Source organism: Salmo salar, chromosome 04 (assembly GCF_965601325.2).
Source record: "Salmo salar chromosome 04, fSalSal1, whole genome shotgun sequence".
Taxonomy (NCBI): Eukaryota; Metazoa; Chordata; class Actinopteri; order Salmoniformes; family Salmonidae; genus Salmo; species Salmo salar.
This window is the reverse complement of record NC_138294.1, coordinates 72,932,360-72,956,453: the sequence shown is the minus strand read 5'-3', so window position 1 is coordinate 72,956,453 and position 24,094 is coordinate 72,932,360. Positions and strand designations below refer to the sequence as shown.

The 24,094-nt window shown below is 42.1% G+C and overlaps 1 protein-coding gene and 1 long non-coding RNA gene across 2 annotated transcripts; one reads left to right on the top strand and one right to left on the bottom strand.

Moving 5' to 3' along the window:
* Positions 1-8,284: 8,284 nt before the first annotated feature.
* On the bottom strand, positions 8,285-11,471 carry LOC106603697 (uncharacterized). Its single transcript, XR_001328473.3, has 3 exons — positions 11,039-11,471; positions 9,535-9,655; positions 8,285-8,495 (listed from the first exon to the last, which is right to left on the bottom strand). It is a non-coding gene; the product is annotated as an uncharacterized LOC106603697 (long non-coding RNA).
* Positions 11,472-11,955: 484 nt separating this feature from the next.
* LOC106603698 (protein phosphatase 1 regulatory subunit 14A) lies at positions 11,956-17,716 on the top strand. Its single transcript, XM_014197690.3, has 4 exons — positions 11,956-12,256; positions 14,547-14,627; positions 14,752-14,784; positions 15,634-17,716. Exons 1-4 carry the CDS (start codon positions 12,059-12,061, stop codon positions 15,808-15,810), a joined length of 489 nt encoding a protein of 162 aa, XP_014053165.1. The 5' UTR covers positions 11,956-12,058; the 3' UTR covers positions 15,811-17,716.
* The last annotated feature ends 6,378 nt before the right edge of the window (positions 17,717-24,094 follow it).

The window sequence follows — 24,094 nt, the reverse complement described above, 5'->3', positions numbered from 1 at the left end:
GGTTGCCCTGAGGCAACAAAAATATATATATATTTTTTTGTGTATACTATATATACAAAAGTATGTGGACACCTCTTAAAATTAGTGGATTTGGCTATTTCAGTCACACCCGTTGCTGACAAGTGTATAAAATCTAACACACAGCCATGCAATCTCCATAGAGAAACATTGGCAGTATAATTGCCTTACTGAAGAGCTCAGTGACTTTCAACGTGGCACCGTCATAGGATGCCACCTTTCCAACAAGTCAGTTCATTACATTTCTGCCCTGCTAGAGCTGCCCCGGTCAACTGTAAGTGCTGTTATTGTGAAGTGGAAACATCTAGGAGCAACAACAGCTCAGTCGCGAAGGCGTAGGCCACACAAGCTCACAGAACAGGAACACCCAGTGCTGAAGCGCGTATAAATCGTGTTCCAAACTGCCTCTGGAAGCAACGTCAGCACAAGAACTGTTCGGGAGCTTCATGAAATGGTTTCCATGGCCAAGCAGCCGCACACAGTGGTGTAAAGCTCGCCGCCATTGGACTCTGGAGCAGTGGAAACGCTCTCTCTGGAGTGATGAATCAGAGGGCGACGTATGTTTGTTGTTGTTGAACGCCGAAACTGAAACCTGTCGAAAGCTGAAACCTGAACTAAAGACCTCGGTTTAAAAGCTGAGTGTTTTTATATACTTTTATTTTATTTTGAATCCTGCGGCTCTGTTGGGCTAAATTGCTGTGAGCGCTGCTACCTGTCCTGGGAACCTGCCAGATTCCGTATAGGGGAAGAGATGCGAAAGCCCAGCTAGCCTAGCTGGCTCGGCGGTCTCAAATGGAGGCCGCTATTGAATGTTTCCAGCGTTGCAGGAGCTGTGTTTACTTTGCTTTGTTCTGGGACAATGTGGACCACGCTGACTTTCAATGTAGCAACTGCTTGCTTGCGGAGGACTACAGGAGCGAAGTAGCTACTCTTAGCAAGCAAGTAGCAAACCTACATATGCTACTGGGGAACCCACGCCCACCTACTTTTTCTTTTTCTTCCACCCCAGTAGCCGGACGCCGCTCTGGTCTGGTGGAAGTTGAACCGCCGTGTCGGCTCTCCACAGCTGACTGGCCAGTGCTAGGCAGGGTTCCTACCCCGACGGGGTCTCTCACTTCCCTGGAGAACAGAGCTGATCTCGACCCAACCAACCAGCCATGGAGGTACGTCAATTGCCATGGAAGTCAAAGAAGTCGTCCTCTGGCAACGGGGGTCTCCATGGAGATGTTGAGCCCGGAACTGACACAGACCAGAAACAGCTTTGCTGCCCTGGATCCAGAGGGTCCGGCGCCTTCGTCCTTTGTGGCTTTCCAATCAAGATCGGATCCAGAGGTACCTGCGTCTTCGTCCTCGGCTCTGTCACCCTCTCTGGTGGCTTCTACCTTGGGTTCAGATCCTCGGAGCTCCCAGCCTCACCAGACCGTGAGGCTGCCTGAGAGACCGGCCCATTCAACATCACCAGCTGTCACTATAGGCAGCTCTATGGTGAGAAACATCTCGGTCTCAAAGGCAAGAACCCTGTGCTACCCAGGAGCACGATTACAGGACATAACAAGGCTGCTTCCGAGTGTTCTACCACAGATGCCGGGAGCTGACACTGTCGTAGTCCATTTGGGGTCAAACGACATCAGGAGGGCTAGCTCGGAACATTTGAAAATTGATTTTAAAGAACTGATTTTAGCATTAAAAGACTCCAAAAACCAGTCAATAATTTCAGGTCCAGTACTGTAGCTCTGCTGGAGTCACTTTTATTGATAATTTTGACAACTTCTGTAAACAGAAGATACTCTACAGGAATGACGGAGTCCATCCAAATCATCTTGGCTCCTGGACTCTGTCCACGCATTTCAACGCTGCGTTGAAACAATGACTGGTAAATGATCCAAGACCAGCTCAGTTTATCCCTACCATTGTGACAATGAGTCGTCATAGTGCTGCATCAAATGTACATGATCTTAGGGGCATTGGCAAACACAATGTAAGTAATGTACCCCTAATTGCACCGAATACATCTGTTTATCCAACAACTATTGTAAGCAGTAATCATGAGCCTATAACCCAGAGTTACACTGTTAGCACTGAGGCGGTGTGCAATAGTTGGAAGACCACTTAGTGCAGGGTGAACTGCATAATCAGCTCCAATGTAAATAACATGAGTAAGTCTACCTCTGATAAGCTTCCCAGAAGCTTTAAAAACAATCAAGTGACCCAGAAAAGTGCTAAAAATAGCCCATATTAACATATATTGCCTAAGAAACAAGGTCCATGAAGTCAATAACTTGCTTGTAACAGATGACATTCATATTCTGACTATCTCTGAAACTCACTTAGATAATACATTTGATGATACAGTGGTAGCAATACATGGTTATAACATCTACCGAAAAGACAGAAATGCCAACGGAGGCGGTTTTCGCTGTCTATATTCAGAACCACATTCCTGTAAAGCTTAGAGACGATCTAATGTTAAATACTGTTGAAGTAATATGGCTACAGGTTAATCTGCCTCACCTAAAGCCCATTATTGTGGGAAGCTGCTATAGACCACCAAGTGCTAACAGTCAGTATCTGGATAATATATGTGTGAAATGCATGATAATGTATGTGATATCAACAGAGAAGTATATTTTCTGGGTGATTTAAATATTGACTGGCTATCATCAAGCTGCCCACTCAGGAAAACACTCAGTCAACCTACCAGGGTAGTTACAAACAGCACAGGAATTAAATCATCAACATGTATTGATCACATCTTTACTAACGCTGCAGATATTTGCTTTAAAGCAGTATCCAAATCCATAGGATGTAGTGATCACAAGATAATAGCCATATCTAGGAAAAACAAAGTTCCAAAGGTTGGGCCTAATATAGTGTATAAGAGGTCATACAAGAAGTTTTGTTGTGATTCATATGTTGATGATGTAAAGAATATTTGCTGGTCTGTGGTGTGTAATGAGGAGCAACCAGACGCTGCACTTGACCCCTTTATGAAACTACTTATTCCAGTTCCTAATAAGCACGCACCCATTAAGAAAAGTACTGTAAAAACTGTTAAATCCCCTTGGATTGATGAGGAATTGAAAAATATATGGTTGAAAGGGATGAGGCAAAGGGTATGGCAATTAAGTTTGCCAGCCCAACTGATTGGCAAACGTACTGCAAATTAAGAAATCATGTGACTAAACGAAAGAAAAAGAAACTACAATATGAAACAAAGATGAATGATAGTAAAAGGCTTTGGGGCACCTTAAATGACATTTTGGGAAAAAAAGTCAACTCGGCTCCTTCATTCATTGAATCAGATGGCTCATTCATCACAAAGCCCACTGATATTGCGAACTACTTTAATTACTTTTCATTGGCAAGATAAGCAAACTTAGGGATGACATGCCAGCAACAAACACTGACACTACACATCCAAGTATATCGGACCAAATATGAAAGACATGAATTGTACTTTTGAATTCCGTAAAGTCAGTGTAGAAGAGGTGACAAAATTATTGTTGTTTATCAACAATGACAAGCCACCAGGGTCTGACAATCTGGATGGAAAATTACTGAGGATAATAGCAGACGATATTGCCACTCCTATTTGCCACATCTTCAATTTAAGCCTACTTGAGAGCGTGTGCCCTCAGGCCTGGATGGAAGCTAAAGTCATTCCGCTACCCGAGAATAGTAAAGCCTCCTTTACTGGCTCAAATAGCCGACCAAAAAGCCTGTTACCAACCCTTAGTAAACTTCTGGAAGAAATGGTGTTTGACCAGATACAATGGTATTCCACAGTAAACAAATTGACAACAGAATTTCAGCATTAACACTCAACAAGCACAGCACTTACACAAATGACTGATGATTGGCTGAGAGAAATTGATGATAAAATGATTGTGGGGGCTGTCTTGTTAGACTTCAGTGCAGCTTTTGACATTATCGATCATAGTCTGCTGCTGGAAAAACTTGTGTGTCATGGCTTTACACCCCCTGCTATAATGTGGTTAAAGAGTTACTTGTCTAACAGAACACAGAGGGTGTTCTTTAATGGAAGCCTATCAAATATAATCCAGTTAGAATCAGGAATTCCCCAGGGTAGCTGTTTAGGTCCCTTGTTTTTTTCAATTTTTACATTTACATTTTAGTCATTTAGCAGACGCTCTTATCCAGAGCGACTTACAGTAGTGAATGCATACATTTTATACATTTCTTTCTGTACTGGTCCCCCGTGGGAAACGAACCCACAACCCTGGCGTTGCAAACACCATGCTCTACCAACTGAGCTACTAACGACATGCCACTGACTTTGAGTAAAGCCAGAGTGTCAATGTATGCGGATGACTCAACACTATACACGTCAGCTACTACAGCGACTGAAATGACTGCAACACTCAACAAAGAGCTGCAGTTAGTTTCAGAGTGGGTGGCAAGGAATAAGTTATCCCTAAATATTTTTAAAACTAAAAGCATTGTATTTGGAACAAAACACTCACTAAACCCTAAAGCTCAACTAAATCTTGTAATAAATAATGTGGAAATTGAGCAAGTTGAGTTGACTAAACTGCTTGGAGTAACCGTGGATTGTCATGGTCCAAACATATTGATGCAGTAGTAGCTAAGATGGGGAGAAGTCTGTCTATAATAAAGCGATGCTCTGTCTTCTTAACAACACTATCAACACGGCAGGTCCTACAGGCCCTAGTTTTGTCGCACCTTGACTAATGTTCAGTCATGTGGTCAGGTGCCACAATAAAGGACTTAGGAAAATTGCAATTGGCTCAGAACAGGGTAGCACAGCTGGCCCTTGGATGTACACAGAGCTAATATTAATAATATGCATGGCTGAAAGTGGAGGAGAGATTGACTTCATCACTTATTTTATTTTTGAGAGGTATTGGCATGTTGAATGCACCGAGCTGTCTGTCTAAACTACTGGCACACAGCTCGGACACCCATGCATACCCCACAAGACATGCCACAAGAGGTCCCTTCACAGTCCCCAAGTCCAGAACCGACTATGGGAGGCACACAGTACTGCATAGAGCCATGACTACATGGAACTCTATTCCACATCAAGTAGCTGACGCAAGCAGTAAAATTTGATTTAAAAAAACATTATGGAACAGCGTGGACTGTGAAGCAACACAAACATTGACACAGACACATGCGTACACACACACACACGATAACATACACATGGATTTAGTACTGTAGATATGTGGTAGTGGTGGAGTAGGGGCCTGAGGGCACACAGTGTGTTGTGAAATCTATGAATGTATGGTAATGTTTTAAAAATTGTATAAACTGCCTTAATTTCGCTGGACCCCAGGAAGAATGGGGATCCATAATAAATACAAATACAAATCAAGCTTCACCATCTGGCAGTGCGGCGGACAAATCTGGGTTTGGTAGATGCCAGGAGAATGCTACCTGGCCCAATGCATAGTGTTAACTGTAAAGTTTGGTCAACATTAACCAGCACAACTACCTAGTAACGTTAGCTTGCTAATGATTGCAACAGATACCGTTGGGTGCGCGAGTATGGGCGGCATCGATTATGCTGAGTGTCATTATTGGAACTTTTATAACGTTTTCACGTCAGATTTCAATCGTTCAGTCGACGGAATAATGCTGGAGTCCAAAGGCGGCAAACCGGGAGAAGCAGGTTGATAACTATGAGGGATTGTCTGATCGCTGACCCTACCATCCAGCAGCTGAACAGGATAGGTACATTTTCCCTATATCCATGTAGTACATGAGGACACAGTGCGATGCACAGTGCTTGCTTTGTAAGTAAGCTAGGTGTGAATCTATCTTGTGATTAAACATAGACTTATTGTAGGTTATTTTACTGATTTAAAGATCATGGACTATTTCCCTGTTTTATATTAGGATACGTTTTATTAGATTTAAATAATGTTTCCATATCTCAGTATCTTTAGAGTATCCTGTGAGGCAGATCAAAGTACCCTATGGTCAGGAGGAGAGCAGCTTCTTGAAGGTTTTGGGGGAAACATTCCCCCAGATGAATCCAAATGTAGAGGCCTTTAAGACAGACAGGACAGGAGGAGGCTAGTTCCCCTACACAAAAAGGATTGTTGTCAAGACAATGGAGGACAGAGATGGTGTGGTTGAATTGGTGGCTCAACAATTTGTCCAAGGGAGCATGCAGGTGGCCTTGGAGCAGTAAGTCAACTCTGTCATAAATCTGTGAAGTACTTGTTATTACCTCCTCTAACATAAGTATTTTTAATCAGTCCACCCCCCTAAATCAATACACATCACTATATTGTCCTTAACACTTATTTTAAATATACATACTATCTCTAAACCATAACAGGTTCAAATATCGTCTCAACTCTCTTGGGCTGCTCGAAGCATTGGGGAATCACCCGGACAGCTTCCGAGCACTTTTTGTGGACTCCATAAAGCCTCCCAATGCCAGGGACCTGTTTAAAGTAACCTATTCCATACCTGGTGGCAACTGGCGGTGTTTGGAGAGCGACACCATCTGCCACTGTTCAACTGGCTGGCTGAGGTGCAAGGTAAAATAGTCAATTGTTCAAGTTTATCAGTAACTGCATATTATTCCATTTTGTGATTTAAATATGTATTTTAAATGTTTTACTGTGTACTCCTCAGATGGAGAATGTCCTCTAACAGTGGCGATGGTGTTGGAGTTTGCTACAGGGACAACAGTTTGCCACCCCTTGGGTTTGAGGACACCCCGAACATCGAATTCCTCCACACAGCGCGAGGGCATCTCGCTGGGCAGCAGAAGAAAAAGTATTACCTCCGGTATTGTGAATTCCCCACATTTCGGTGTTGCATAAAAACATTTTTACGATACATAATTGTATCTAGTAGCACTAAATTACAGTAGCAATTGAGTGTTTGAAAATGTAACTGCACATCAACATTTAAGCATTTATCTACTTCCATCTGTATTGTTTGTACAGCGCATTCAGAACGTATTCAGACCCCTTGACTTTTTCCACATTTTATTACGTTACAGCCTTCTTCAAAAATGGATCCAGAATTTCCCCCCCATCAATCTACACACAATACCCCATAATGACAAAGCAAAAACAGGTTGACATTTTTGCAAATGTAAAAAAAAAGAGGAAATATTACATGTATGACCCTTTACCCAGCACTTTGTTGAAGCACCTTTGGCAGCGATTACAGCATAGTCTTCTTGGGTATGACGCTACATTTTTATTTAATACATTTTAGAATAAGGCTCTAATGTAACAAAATGTGGAAAAAGTCAAGGAGTCTGAATACTTTCCAAATACACTGTATTTCCATATTGGCCGTTATTGTTCACTTAATGATCATTAATATTAAATTAAACTTTCCATATTGCTTGTCTTGGTGTTAAGGTTTAGTTTTTTTAGAAACACTTTACTGACACTTCACTAATAACCGATATCCTTTACTGATATTGACTGAAGTACTGCTGCCATATTGCAGCCAACTCATCCAAATCTGATCATTTGATGTCCTACATTAAGAACAAATTAACTTCAGCCATTATCAGCTCCACTTCTGGGAACTGCACCTTCGTAGTGACTTATTGAATTTCAAATGCATTGATGTAAGAACTAGATCCATTAGTCCAAGGCTCTCCAACCCTGTTCCTGGAGAGCTACCCTCCTGTAGGTTTACATCAGGGCTCTCCAACCCTGTTCCTGGAGAGCTACCCTCCTGTAGGTTTACATCAGGGCTCTCCAACCCTGTTCCTGGAGAGCTACCCTCCTGTAGGTTTACATCAGGGCTCTCCAACCCTGTTCCTGGAGAGCTACCCTCCTGTAGGTTTACATCAGGGCTCTCCAACCCTGTTCCTGGAGAGCTACCCTCCTGTAGGTTTACATCAGGGCTCTCCAACCCTGTTCCTGGAGAGCTACCCTCCTGTAGGTTTACATCAGGGCTCTCCAACACTGTTCCTGGAGAGCTACCCTCCTGTAGGTTTACATCAGGGCTCTCCAACCCTGTTCCTGGAGAGCTACCCTCCTGTAGGTTTTCAATCCAACCTCAGTTTTAACTAACCTCATTAACTTATTAAGCAGGTAATTATTAAAATCAGGTGCACTAGATTAGGGTCGGAGTGAACCTACAAGACAGTAGCTCTCCAGGAACAAGGTTAGGAGCCCTGCACAAGTCCATCTTCAACCACATCATTTGAGCTGTCACAATGTGTCAACAGTGTTATGTTACTAACTGTAATAGGTTGCTGTTAATCACAATTATATAAAATGTAACGGGGGCGAACCACTATCTTCAGTTTATTTTTTTAACTATAGGGCGTTCTCCACACAATTATTTATTTTAACAATTTATAAAAGTCCCAATTGGGCATTACAAACATGTAAGTTCTGTTTTAATAATGTCCATTCAGAATGTTCTGTTGTCCTCCCACAGCAGGCACACTCTGAAGGCTCCAAACCAGTGCTTGCAGTAGGCCTCTCCTGGGTCGTGTTGTACTGAGTGGAAGACAAATATTGTGTCAGAAGATGGAATGCTGTGCTAAAGCGCCATAAAGCAAAATACAATAACCATAGGCCGTATATCAACAGTACCTGACTTTCTCCAAATATGGCCAGACAGAATCGTACTGGAATGGGGAAGTATTTAACTTTTGTTAAGGCCACCTGTATCTAAACTCTGGACCCCATCCGTTTAGAGTTGAAGATGTCTATCGTACCTTTCTAGAGACCAAATCATACAGTGTCTGAAAGAGGGGGAATGTTAGTATTATAAAATGTATAATAGTATTATAAAAATGAACTGATTCAAAGGAACGAGTGGCGCTGAAGATATAGCATCCAATCCCTCATCCCAGTAGGGGAGTATCAGGGGTATATGTAGTAAGTCAGGTTGGAGTAGGAACGAGTGGCGCTGAAGATATAACTGCCATAACCCTCTGTAGATTGTCAACTCCCAGGCTGCCTCTGGGGCCTTCCAATGGAATTACTGTCCGCAACAGTTTCATCTGTGTGTTGCTGATGGTGAACTGGATTTGTGGCACAATCACCCATTCCGACCAATAAAGAGCTGCAACGCCAGTGGTTGCGGGAGCTGAGCTGGTGGTTGGAGGAGCTGAGGTGGTGGCTTGAGAGCTGATGGTGGTTGAATTTGGGGCGAACAAATCCCTTACTGCTGTCAGATTGGCCCTCTGCATTGCCAGGGAACCCGAGACGAACGACTGCAGAGGTGACTGCCGTTGTTCAGTCCTCAGCCCATGGTGGTTCCACTGACTGGCAAACACAGTAAGATCTCTGTTCACCCGTGGCAGGAACACAAAGTGCAGTGCCCACAGGTGCACCTCATTGCTGATGTCGATGATCTGCTCCGTCTTCAAGAAGGTGAACAGGTCATGGTAAACGTTGGAGACTCCATGCCAGACGTCCCCCCACAGCTGCTCTATCCTCTGGTTGTGAGTGCTACTTCCCCTCTCACCACCCCTGAACTGCTCCATGAAGGCACAGATAAGGTTGTTTTCACCACCCAGTCACATCTCACCTGGGAGGGTACTCCGTAGCTGATGATGGCTGCTTCGAATGACTCCATGACTGTGGCTGTTGTCAGAGGCCTTAACCATCTGCTGTAACCATCCACAGCACCATGGATAACAAACCTCTACCTAAAAAACAAGACATTTGTTTTACAAAACCATTGTTTTCTCTTATAGTGACACCATTCTGTTTTTATTGATATCAGCTCTTTGATCCTCTCATCCAGCTGAGCGTCTGACAACAGTGAGTAGGACCTGAAAAGCTGAAAATGACTAAAAACAAAAATAACACAAAAAGACACATCAATCAGGAATGTGATCAAATCTAGAGAGGATGTAGAGATCTCCCTCTTGTGTTACAATTGCTTTATTCATGCTTGACCACAGGGTGCGACACATTGAGAACATCTGCCATTTGTCTGATGGTCATATGACAATCTATGAGGAACTCAAGCTGCTCCTTGGTGATGTGATACCGCCTTCACTCCAAAGGGGCTTGTTGGATGTAATTTGCCTCTTGTAGGAACTCCTCTGCAACAGTAATTAAATTGCTGGCCATCTCTTCATCAATCAAATGACCGCGTGCCCACTGAAGGCTCCGCAACATGGTCTCTAGCCTGAAAAATAGACCGCAGACCCGATGGGTCCAGTGACATTTTATCTGTATGTAGGTAACAACCCCTAAAGTGTTATCTTGTCTAAACTGTCCCAACTCTGAGCCTCCGGCCTATGAAGACAACCGTGCATTGACAGGCGATGCAGTTTTAACTAACGTACTGTAATGACCTGACTAGATCATAAAGGAACAATTTTCCAGACAGAGGATGGCGTTAACGAATTGACGGTTTATTAACCCAACTTAACACAGGCTACTGTTTGGCCGTAGCCCACGCCAAATAAATGAAAGGTACCCTACAAACCAACCGTGACCTTCTCTTGTGAAGGCCAGACGTAAGAGAGAGAACAATGGCTAAAGCCGGTCTTAACTTCCAATGCTCCATCCCCCTGCCCAACCCCCCTCCACGCCACTCCGCCAACCACCAGGCTGCCCGGCATCAGAACATTCCAGGCATTCCCGTGATTGGCAGATAGCAGGTTGATTGGCATGTCAGACCCCGCGAACACTGGTAAGTACAACACAACCCACTAATAGCCTAGCACATAACCCACAGCTGTCAGTGCGGGTCGCTACAGTACTTTAGCTACAAACTAGCTAAAAAAATAAGTATCTTCATTCAACATCGCTAGCTAGCTAACGTTACTGTACAGCAGTAACTAGTTAACGTTTTATAGATTCCATAATTAACGTTAGATTATGAACAATTAACTTTAGCTAGCTATCTTGAGTTCAGTTAAATATCAATGGCAGGCAGATATAACGTTAGCTAGCTAACACCGTTGGTAGTTAGGTAACGTTAGTGTTATATTATGTAGTTACTGTTTTTGCAGCTGTTACACCACTCACTCTCAACACCTACGTTAGATAGCTAGCTAACATTAAGTTAACGTTACCTGGCTATTGATGGTTGAAGTCCATCTCTTCTGTCCGTGAGCAGCAGTCTGGTGCAATCAAATGGTAGATTTACAATTTTCGAGAAATTGGGCTGCCATTGTTAACTAGCTAGCTAATTTGACCTCGGAAGGACAGAAGTTGAGTGAACGTCTTTCATCAGTACCTGAGACTTGGGCGGAGTCCAAACGACCTTTATGCAAATGTGATCATCAGTGACAAAATCTATGACTCTTAGCATACGTCTCGGTGAATCGATGTGACATATGAAATACGAGTGAGAGTGTAATCAATGTGTAATAACTACGTACAAAATTAATGAACGTGTTAAATTATTGTGTGACGTGGAGTCATATTCAGGTCCTGATTGGTAAAGAAGCTTATTTATATAATATGTCAAATAGTGTTATTTGATGTGTATCTTTTTGACACGCAAAGATAACGGCGTTCCATAAGTGGAAAGCCTTCCCAGGAGAGTGGAGGCTGTTATAGCAGCAAGGGGGGGGGGGGGGGACCAACTCCATATTAATACCCATGATTTTGGAATGAGACGTTCAATGAGCAGGCATCCAACATACTTTTGGTCATGTAGTATATATAAAAAGTTATATATTTAAACATGCAAAACAATGACATGCATCTCACCCTAAGCTCACACCATGCTCTTACCATGTGCTCAAATTGCTCTGCTTCCTGAAAGAAGGCCCCTGACCCAATTAATACATCATACCAACGTTTATTTAACAAATTATTTTTGGGGTACTTTTTACCCCATTTTTCTCCCCAATTTCGTGATATCCAATTGGTTGTTACAGTCTTGTCCCGTCGCATACAAACGTCTGCACCTCATTGGATTGTTTACAGACAATCACATATTGTCATGTGTTGGTTGGGAAGTCAATCTCTGGAAGTCACCCTCGGAGTTCTGTCAGCAACACGTGACTACGGAGGGCGCTCTGAGAGAGATGGGATTGAAATAGTGAGTCGGTCCCCATTTAGCTTGGGAACCAGTCAGACCAGACATGGCAGCCAACAGGGTCGGAAGAACGCACGCAGATGAAGTCCACTCGTCAGATTTGGGAACGTCTCCGGAACGCGGAGGCAACCTTCAGAAGAGACAAGCTCGAGTTACTGTGAAATACAACAGAAAAGAGCTGCAGAGACGACTAGACGTGGAGAAATGGATAGACGACTGTTTGAACGAGCTGTACTTGGGCAAGGTAAGTGCCGTCGTATCCCCTTGGACCATAAACAAGGGCCACACAAAAGCCCCGTTTATACCTGTGTCCTGTACTTTTCCGCATTCCGATTGTGCCCACATTTTTATTAAACCGGTCTAGACAATTAAAATACACTGATCGGATTGTGCTTCAAGAAGCACTCAAACATACTTGATCTAGCTGATCTATCTATTGTAGGCTCAATTAATCTTTAAATAACTTTTTATTTTGCTTAACAAGTGCTTTGAGATTATGTCTAATGAAATGCGCTATAAACGTTTGAGTAATTATTTACTATTGGTATTATTAGATATTCCTGAACACATCTGGAGGTTGTCAGGCACACATTGTCTGGATATCAAACAGATCTAGATGGTCAAATCATTTAATCATACTCATAATGGCCTCAGGTAGCACCATTAAATTATGGCATCAGTAATTGTCCTAAAATAAATACATTCATATTATTTTGAAAGAATATCTGTTAAATAAATTGCATACAGGGAGACACTAGCTAATCTGGTCACAATGTGGATGGGTAAGAGAGACTTTTTAATACAATGTGTAGACGTGACACACCTTGATCAGATACTGATTGGATCATATCGATCAGATCATGAAACTCTCATGTTAGCGCAAAGTGTAAACAAGGCTAAAGTGTTGCGCATGTGCTCAGGCAATAGGTTTCAGATAGTAAAGAGATTTTAGGTATATGGCAAGTTCTTAACTTTTTAATCAGGCAGTACTATCTGAAAGTTTCCCTTCCTTTAAGAATGAGAACTTTGCTCTTTCACCTTTGCCTGAATCAATTGAATTGGGGAAAAGGCTTAACTTTATGTAAAAAAAATTAAAAAAGAGGCTTAAGCTTTGAGTTGGATATTCATGTAGAAAAGGCCTGTTAAGACACTGTACATGATACATGAATCTTAACATTACAGATGAACACTCCTGTGAGACACAAACAATGTAGAATAAATACTGTAGTGTATATCAACACAATAACTTGCACTCTGTCGAAATTACAGAGGCATTTCTAAACCAACTCTTCTGCGTAGTCCTCCTTAACAGGACTAAACAGACTTCCGTGTGATATGAAATGTATATAAAAGGTGTATACAATATGGATGTTATGAGAGTGCACAGTGTCCGTTAAAGGACTGGAGAAGGTGTGAGGTGCACTGTGGACTTAGGCTCCATCCGAAATGGCACCCTATTTCCTATATAGTGCACTACTTTTGACCAGGGCTCTATGGGTAGTGCACTAGGGAATAACGTGCCATTCCGGATGTAGCCTAAGTCTTCAGCCACCGCAGCAGCCTCCTTACAGAGACATGGTGGCTAGGGAATTTTAACTCACTGCCTTACATGGCCACTTGGAAAAAGGGAATTGAACAAGAATGAGGGATGAGAAACAGGAAGGAAGATGTGGAGAGAAGGGAGGTTACTCCAGGGCCCAGGGTGGGGCTAATGGGTGACGTGTGCAGAGAAGGGAGAGTACTCCAGTGCCCAGGGTGGGGCTAATGGGTGATGGAGTTAATACTCCCTGAGGGGGTAAACATACTGCAGCTGGCCATGTGACATCACTAGCTAGATGTTCTGCTCTCCTGCGATGTTTGGGAACACATACTGCTTCCAGTTCTTGTCTGCATCTGAAATGACACCCTAGTCTGTATGTAGTGCACTACTTTTGACCAGAGCCCAATGGTCAAAAGTAGTGCACTCTCTAGGGAATAGAGTGCCATTTTGGATACACCCTTTGTAACAATACTGCATTGATATATTGTAGTACAGTACCAGTGTAAAGCAGGAGACTCAACCCTATAGGGCGACAAATGCACCGTGGTGGCCTGTGCCGGATCTCAGCTGAGCATTTGATCAGAAGATCAATAACCGTCACCAACGACAGGGGAACCAGTCCGATCATTTTAGGAACTGTCTTCAAAATCCTACCCACCAGAAGTTGAATGTGTGCCAGGCAGGCAGGGTGATTCTTCAGACGACAGAGAGAGGAGGCTGATCTTCTACTGGTCTGGAGCTCGGTTCTGACTTGCCAGGCAACTGATCCAGTTGGATACATGGCCAGTGTTATTATCCAACCAGAAGCCCTCTGAATGAATCCTGCCAAATGTTCCATTTGGAAATGACATGTAGTAGGACTCAAAGCTCAACTTAATATGTACAGACATAACTCAAACTTTTGCATAAGTCATGTATTGAGATTTGCACAAGCTTTTCCACTCTAATAATATACAGTATACGTGTGTGTTTTTAATGTGTTTGTGTTTTGCAGGAGGAAGACGTGCCAGATGAGGTAAACATTGATGACCTGATAGACCTGCCTAGCAATGAGGAGCGAGTGAAAAAGTTACAGGTAGGCCCCGCCCACCCAATGTTGTTCTGAACATGTACTCAGACCAACCTGACTTTGCCAGAGAATTTAACTGCTGGAATTTTGATACAATGATTTCTCTTCTCTAAACTCTGTTCATCATCAGGAGATCCTTCAGACATGCAGCAACAACACTGAGGTATGCTTTACCATCAGTAGTCTCTGTACACACACACACACACACACACACACACACACACACACACACACACACACACACACACACACACACACACACACACACACACACACCCCCTCACTGTATTGGCCTCCAATAGGAGGCAGCGGTGTCTGACACCTTCCATTGTCACGCCACATGCCTTACAATGGCCGTCTGTCCTGGCCTTCTCTCGCTCTTCTCTCCTCCCTCTCCTTTCTCTTCTCTTTCCCTCTGTTCCCTGCTGCAGGACCTCTTTTGACAAAGGACAGGGCTCACAGTGGCTTGCTTAGGCACACACACACACACACACACACACACACACACACACACACACACCACCACCCCCCCCCCCCCCCGAGGAGGCTGGTGGGAGGAGCTACAGGAGGACGGGCTCATTGTAATGGCTGAATGGAATAGAGGGAACGGTATTAAACATATGGAAACCACATGATTGACTCTGTTCCTTTATGCCATTACAATGAGCCTATCCTCCTATAACTCCTCCCACCAGCCTCCACTGAGACACACACACACACGTTGGACACATGTTGGTTTCAAATCAATATCACAAAAGATTGAAGAACACTAAGTGCTGGTTTCCTGGACACTGATTAAGCCGAAGTGTCCCAATGAACATGCTTTTTAGTCCAGGACTGGGCTTAAATCCAGGTGTTCTAGAGACCAAACTTAGAGCGACTGGGGTTGAGGCTTCAGAGTCCTCCATTTTCAGTCTCCCCCTCTCATTTCTGTCTATGTAGTATCTAATGTGAAGGGGAAAAATACTTCAACATTAGCTATATGATGCTACTGTGTGTCCCTCCCTGCCAGACATTCATCGGCAAGCTGTTGGTCAAGCTGGAAGGCCTTCACAAGCAGGAGGAGCTGGCTACAGAGGGCATTGAACACCCCTCCCTTTGCAACCACCCCCAGCACCGCCATGAGCCGTACCACTTCAACGACCCCCACTGCCCCCGCACCCACACCCACACCCACCAGACCCTCTGACCTCACCACACAGCTGACCTCTGACTAGGGGTGGAAAATTCTTTCCCAAAATTACCTGGTTTTCCATAAATTCCTGTTGGAATATTTCTGGAATCAGGAGGGAATAAGCAGGGAGGAAATCCTCCAACTGTTCCAGGAATCTTCCAATCGGGATTGCTGAAAAACCTGGGAATTTGGGGAACGTTTCTGGACTTTTGTTTCCCAGCAACCCCATTTCATCCATTCCCCCTTCCCCCAACACACACACCCTCGGACCACCCTCGGACCACCCTTGGACTCTATTCACACACTGATCTTAACATGTCACATGAACAACATCTGTTGCCATGTTGTCACAGCACTTTGGATCACATCCCACTGGGCACACTTCGTCATTTCAACAGAATTGGGTATTTGCTAGATATGTTGAACAATGAGCTTTCAAATTATTTTGAAAAAGACAGCCAAAAGTTTGAATTCCCATCTAAAAGCACAACCAGATTTATTTAGTTTAGTTTATTTGTCACCTAAATGTGTTATCACTTCCTTTTTAACCACTTAAAAGCACAACAATGCTAAAATAGTTTATTTATAAAAGAACTTAATGTGTTATCATTGTGCTTCATCTAATAGCACAACCAAATGACCTGGATTCCAGTTGATGACGTTAAAGTACACGGTGCAAGTGATCAATGCCGTTTGAGATTCTGTGCAGATTATTATAGTAATTGTGAAGATTGTCTATTTTTAGTTGAATCCTGGGCTGAATTTAAATAATAGCACTTGATGACTTCCCAAATGCTATACAGGCCTAAATAGCCTCATTGATGATATATGATTGATAAAGTATGGTTACATTTCGTTTGCTCTGTTGAACCACCCTTTGGAATGACTTCAATAGCAACAGTGACTCTATTAAGGCCAGGCACCACACCCTCATAGGGTAGTTTGCCCCACTTAATCATATTACAATCAACTTTTACCAGTTGAATGTACACACAATATAATGTTTCTGAAATATTTTATTAAAATGTGCAAATGAGGCAATATGTCATTAAATATGACATATTTGCATGTCGCGCAAATCCATTTTTCTGGACACCGGATGAAGTAGGCCTAAATATTTATTTTTCATTTTGTTAAAGAGATACTTTATTTTGGCAATGAGGCCCTTTTATCTACAGTACTTCCCCAGAGTCAGATGAACTTGTGGATACAATTTTTATGTCTCTGCGGGCTGTTTGAAGGTAGTTAGCAACTTCCTTCATGATATCCACGAGTTCATCTGACTCTTGGGAAGTACTGTAGATAAGGGCCTCATTGCCAAAATCCCAAAGTATCACTTTAAGACATTCCAGGACTGGACTTGTCCAGAGTAGATAAATTACTTTTTCATCTTTCTATTTGTAAAATACTAAAGACATTTTTGGTGCATTTTTCCAAAGAAAATGTTATCTAGAATAAAAAAAACATAAAAGCTGTAGACTGATCAACTGTAGTACTGTAGGAGGTGCTGTCCAGCCTATTGTTTTTTTCTTATAGTGGATATTACATTGAAGATCTTGTTGTTTCAAAGGTACAAATTCAACATATTTTATTCAAGGTTTCTCTATGTTGAAATCCTGTGGTTGAAATGTTACCCTCAAAAGAAATGCTATGTTTTTTCCACATAGATTCCACTTCACAATACGTTGACAAATTACATTGAAAAATGTTGATTTAAGCAGTTTGTGCCCAGTGGGATATCGATCAGGTCACTTTTGAGTAATGTATGTCCGAGTTGCATCCACCAAGTAAAGTGATTCTTGAGTACTTCATTATTTATTGTTGTCATGGCAAGAAATGAGGATGGGATGAGATGTACAGTTGAAGTCGGAAGTTTACATACATTTAGGTTGGAGTCATTAAAACTTGTTTTTCAACCACTCCCCAAATTTCTTGTTAACAAACTATAGTTTTGGCAAGTTGGTTAGGACATCTACGTTGTGCATGACACAAGTAATTTTTCCAACAATTGTTTACAGACAGATTATTTCACTTATAATTCACTGTATCACAATTCCAGTGGGTCAGAAGTTTACATACACTAAGTTGACTGTGCCTTTAAACAGCTTGGAAAATTCCAGAAAATGATGTCATGGCTTTAGAAGCTTCTGATAGGCGAATTGACATCATTTGAGTCAATTGGAGGTGTACCTGTAGATGTATTTCAAGGCCTCTTAGTGTCAGTGCCTCTTTGCTTGACATCATGGTAAAGTCAAAAGAAATCAGCCAAGACCTCAGAAAAAAAATGTAGACCTCCACAAGTCTGGTTCATCCTTGGGAGCAATTTCCAAACACCTGAAGGTACCACGTTCATCTGTACAAACAATCGTACGCAAGTATAAACACTATGGGACCACGCAGCCATCATACCGCTCAGGAAGGAGACGCGTTCTGTCTCCTAGAGATGAACGTACTTTGGTGCGAAAAGTGCAAATCAATCCCAGAACAACAGCAAAGGACCTTGTGAAGATGCTGGAAGAAACGGGTACTAAAGTATCTATATCCACAGTAAAACGAGTCCCATATCGACATAACCTGAAAGGCCGCTCAGCATGGAAGAAGCCACTGCTCCAAAACCGCCATAAAAAAGCCAGACTACGGTTTGCAACTGCACATGGGGACAAAGATCGTACTTTTTGGAGAAATGTCCTCAGGTCTGATGAAACGAAAATAGAACTGTTTGACTATAATGACCATTGTTATGTTTGGAGTAAAAAGGGGGAGGTTTGCAAGCCGAAGAACCCCATCCCAACCGTGAAGCACGGGGGTGGTAGCATCATGTTGTGGGGGTGCTTTGCTGCAGGAGGGACTGGTGCACTTCACAAAATAGATGACATCATGAGGAAGTAAAATTATGTGGATATATTGAAGCAACATTTCAAGACATCAGTCAGGAAGTTAAATCTTGGTCGCAAATGGGTCTTCCAAATGGACAATGACCCCAAGCATACTTCCAAATGTGTGGCAAAATGGCTTAAGGACAACAAAGTCAAGGTATTGGAGTGGCCATCACAAAGCCCTGACCTCAATCCCATAGAAAATGTGTGGGCAGAACTGAAAAAGCGTGTGCGAGCAAGGAGTCCTACAAATCTGACTCCGTTACACCAGCTCTGTCAGGAGGAATGGGCCAAAATTCACCCAACTTATTGTGGGAAGCTTGTGGAAGGCTACCCGAAATGTTTGACCCAAGTTAAACAATTTAAAGGCAATGCTGCCAAATACTAATTGAGGATCTGTAAACTTCTGACTCACTGGGAATGTGATGAAAGAAATAAAAGCTGAAATAAATCATTCTCTCCATTATTATTCTGACATTTCATATTCTTAAAATAAAGTGGTGATCCTAACTGACCCACGACAGGGATTTTTTACTAGGATTAAATGTTAGGAATTGTGAAAAACTGAGTTTATATGTATTTGGCTAAGGTGTATGTAAACTTCCGACTTCAACTGTATCTCTGAGAAGGGCTGGCTTAATGGCCCACCAAGCCAGTAGGGGGCCAGAGAGGCAGAGAAAAACATGAATCAACTTTATTTTTTTACCACCGGAGGCTGCTCTCAATGTTCAAAATACACCAGAGAGCATAATTTTGCCACAAAGGATCAACAGTTTCAAATAAAAAATAACAACAATTATATCACAAGCACATATAGGTAACTGCCAGAATAAAAGGAAATGCCAACATAAAGCATCTTAATAGGTTGTTGGGCCACCACGAGCTGCCAGAACAGCTTCAAGGCACCTTTTCAAAATACAGTAGTTTGGAAAGTAAATAACGACTGCTGAAAAGAAAACACATCTGTCTGTGCAACCAATATACTTTTTTTTTCTAAACTCCCTTTTTGAGAGAACAGCAGCACTGTTTTTCGAAGTAGCTCATCTTGAGATATTGTCTCCTATGAGTGCATCGGCCATCACCGGTGAGTAGCCTATGGAGTCATCTTTATCATTGGGTGTGTCAGTTTACCACTGGAAAGTTTATTTAGTAGCCAACTCCAGTGGTGTAAAGTACTTAAGTCGTTTTTGGGGGTATCTGTACTTTACTACTTATATTTTTTACTGCTTTTACTTTTACTTTACTACATTCCTAAAGAAACTGATGTATTTTTTACTCCATACATTTCCCCTGACACCTAATAGTACTCGTTACATTTTGAATGCTTAGCTAGACAGGAAAATGGTCCTATTCACGCACTTATCCCTGGTCTGCCTCTCATCTGGCGGACTCACTAAGCAAACATGCTTTGTTTATAAATTATGTCTGAGTGTGCCCCAGGCTATCCATAAATGTATAAGAACAAGAAAAGTATGCCATCTGGTTTGCTTTATATACTTTTGATACTGAAGTATATTTTAGCAATTACATTTACTTTTGATACTTAAATATATTTAAAACCAAATACTTTAAAACTTTTACTCAAGTAGTATTACTGACTTTCACTTTTACTTGAGTCATTTTCTGTTAAGGTATCTTTACTTTTACTCAAGTATTACAATTGGGTACTTTTTTCCGCCACTGGCCTACTGTAGCCTATTAAAAACGAATATTAATATATTTGTTTTTATATATACATACACAGTACCAGTCAAAAGTTTGGACACACTTACTCATTCAAGAGGTTTAATTTTTATTTTGACTAATTTAAGCTTTCTGCCCATATCAGATATGTCTATGTCCTGGGAAATGTTCTTGTTACTTACAACCTCATGCTAATCACATTAGCCTACATTATCTCAACCGCGGGGTGGGGGGGAGCGATCCTGTAGAAGTGTTTAAAGTAATGATGGACTGTCGTTTCTCTTTGCTTATTTGAGCTGGTCTTGACATAATATGGACTTGGTCTTTTACCAAATAGTGCTTTCTTCTGTTTACCAACCCTACCTTGTCACAACACAACTGATTGGCTCAAATGCATTAAGAAGGAAAGAAATTCCACAAATTAACTTTTAATGAAGCACACCTTAATTGAAATGCATTCCAGGGGACTACCTCATTAAGCTGGTTGAGAGAATGCCAAGAGTGTGCAAAGCTGTCAAGGCAAAGGGTGGCTACTTTTAAGAATATATTTTGATTTGTTTAACACTTCTTTGGTTACTAAATTATTCCATATGTGTTATTTCATAGTTTTGATGTCTTCACTATTATTCTACAATGTAGAAAATAGTAAAAATAAAGAAAAACCCTTGAATGAGCAGGTGTGTCCAAACTTTTGACTTGTACTGTGTGCATATATATACAGTGCATTTGGAAAGTATTCAGACCCCTTGACTCTTTACACATTTTGTTATGTTACAGCCTTATTCTAAAATTGATTAAATCTTTTTTTCCCTCAAACTACACACAATACCCCATAATGACAAAGCAAAAACAGGTGTAGACATTTTTGAAAATGTATTAATAAAAAATAGAAATTACATTTACATAAGAATTCAGAACCTTTACTCAGTACTTTGTTGAAGCACCTTTGGCAGCAATAACAGCCTTGAGTATTCTTGGGTATGACACTACAAAGTTGGTACACCTGTATTTGGGGAGTTTATCCCATTCCTCTCATGCTCTGTGAGGTTGGATGGGGAGCGTTGCTGCACAGCTATTTTCAGGTTTTTCCAGAGATGTTCGATCGGGTTCAAGCCCGGGCTATGGTTGGGCCACTCAAGGACATTCAGAGACTTGTCCCAAAGCCACTCCTGTGTTGCCTTGGCTGTGTGCTTAGGGTCGTTGTCCTGTTGGAAGGTGAACCTTAGCTCTGGAGCAGGTTTTAATCAAGGATCTCTCTGTACTTTGCTCCGTTCATCTTTGCCTTGATCCTGACTAGTATCCCAGTCCCTGCCACTGAAAAACATCCCCACAGCATGATGCTGCCACCACCATGCTTCACCGTAGGGAGGGTGCCAGGTTTTCTCTGACGCTTGGCATTCAGGCAAAAGAGTTCAATCTTGGTTTCATCAAACCAGAGAATCTTGTTTCTCATGGTCTGAGAGTGTTTGGGTGCCTTTTGTCAAACTCCAAGCGGGCTGTCATGTGCCTTTTACTGAGGAGTGGCTTCCGTCTGGCCAGTCTACCATAAAGGCCTGATTGGTGGAGTGCTGCAGAGATGGTTGTCCTTCTGGAAAGTTCTCCCATTTCCACAGAGTAACTCTAGCTCTGTCAAGAGTGACCATCGGGTTCTTGGTCACCTCCTTGACCAAGGCCCTTCTCCCCTTATTGCTCAGTTTGGCCAGTCAGCGAGCTCTAGGAAGAGTCTTGGTGGTTCTAAACTTCTTACATTTAAGAATGATGTAGGCCACTGTGTTCTTGGGGATCTTCAATGCTGCAGACCTTTTTTGGTACCCTTCCCCAGATCTGTGCCTCCACACAGTCCTGTTCCTGAGCTCTACGGACAATTCCTTTCACCTCATGGCTTGGTTTTTGCTCTGACATGCACGGTCAACAATGGGACCTTATATTGACAGGTATTTGCCTTTTCCAAATCATGTCCAATCAATTGAATTTACCACAGGTGGACTCCAATCAAGTTGTAGAAACATCTCAAGGATGATCAATGGAAACAGGATGCACCTGAGCTCAATTTCTAGTCTCATAGCAAACTGTCTGAATACTTGTGTAGATAAGGTATTTCTGTTTTTTATACATTGCAAACATTTCTAAAAATATGTTTTCTCTTTGTCATTATGTGTAGATTGCTGAGGGAGAATTAAAAAAAAAAATCAATTTTAGAATAAGGCTGTAATGTAACAGGTCTGAATACTTTTCAAAGGCACTATATATCCTCCTAATATTTTACAATCTGTGTGTCGCTTCATTGGCCTAGGCTATTGTTTGAATTTAAGACCAGATCATTTGAATTGATCTCAGTTTGTCAGTGTCAGAGTAGCCACTCATTTACTTAATTTGTGTGGTATTAAACAATATTCTACTAATGTAATGTCTCTGCAACTGGATTCTGGACATCCTGATGTGCCACACCCAGCCGGTGAGGGTTGGCAACAACACATCTGCCATGCTGACCATAAACAAAGGGGCCCCTCAGGGGTGTGTGCTTTGTCCCCTCCTGTACTCATACATACTTACACTAACACCCCAACACACACTACATATGCCCACACATACATAACATGAGCACACATTCATACTGATGAGACACACACAAACACACACCACAAATGCTGCTGCTACTGTCTATTATCTATCTTGTTGCCTAGTCACTTTACCCCTACAGATATGTACATACTAGCTACCTCCCCTGGGGCCGATGATTTCTTAATCCAGCCATGTCTCTGAGTCATCCCTCTCGGAGTAACACTGATTATTCCTGTAACATAGCTACTATAATTATAACAGTTTTGAGTTTGTTTACCTGTACCTCATTTTTTGCCTAAATATTATGCAGTGAATATACACCTAAGTCAACTACAGTGAGATGAATTGTCATCAAATACCTTCATTAATGTATTTAGTGTTTAACTGTTTGTCCTCTTGGTTTGCACTGCCAACTTTATTTTTGAGTGATTTTAAAATATATAAAAAAATAGAAGTAAATAAAATATGTAAATCGCTATAGGACCTGTGTTGTCGTTGATGTTATTCACAAAGGTGCTGTAGAAAAACTGCTTAGACAAGGTTTTAAAGGAACATCATGCCTAGCCTGGTCCTAGGGCCTGTATTCATAAAGCATCTCAGAGTAGTAGTGCTGATCTTGGATCAGTTTAGCCTTTTAGATCATAATGAATACGATTACATTGACAGAGGGACCTGATCCAAGATCAACACTCCTAGTCTTGGACGGTTTATGAATACGGGCCTGGAGATCTGTATGTATTTTAGCCAACTGCCAAAGGGGGTGGAGTTGCAATCTACTGCAGAGATAGCCTGCAGAGTTCTGTCATACAGTTGTGGCCAAAAGTCTTGAGAATGACACAAATATTAATTTCCACAAAGTTTCCAGCTTCACTGTCTTTAGATATTTTTGTCAGATGTTACAACAAGCATTTCATAAGTGTCAAAGGCTTTTATTGACAATTACATGAAGTTGATGCAAAGAGTCAATATTTGCAGTGTTGACCCTTCTTTTTCAAGACCTCTGCAATCCGCCCTGGCATGCTGTCGATTAACTTCTGGGAATCATCCTGACTCATGGCAGCCCATTCTTGCATAATCAATGCTTGGAGTTTGTCAGAATTTGTGGCCTTTTGTTTGTCCACCCGCCTCTTGAGGATTGACCACAAGTTCTCAATGGGATTAAGGTCTGGGGAGTTTCC

Excerpts from the sequence above, each read along its gene's own strand:
- LOC106603698 (XM_014197690.3), top strand. The coding sequence starts at position 12,059 with ATGGCAGCCAACAGGGTCGGAAGAACGCACGCAGATGAAGTCCACTCG. Across the intron at positions 12,257-14,546 it reads ACGAGCTGTACTTGGGCAAG|GAGGAAGACGTGCCAGATGA; the intron begins GTAAGTGCCGTC and ends TGTGTTTTGCAG. Across the intron at positions 14,628-14,751 it reads AGCGAGTGAAAAAGTTACAG|GAGATCCTTCAGACATGCAG; the intron begins GTAGGCCCCGCC and ends GTTCATCATCAG.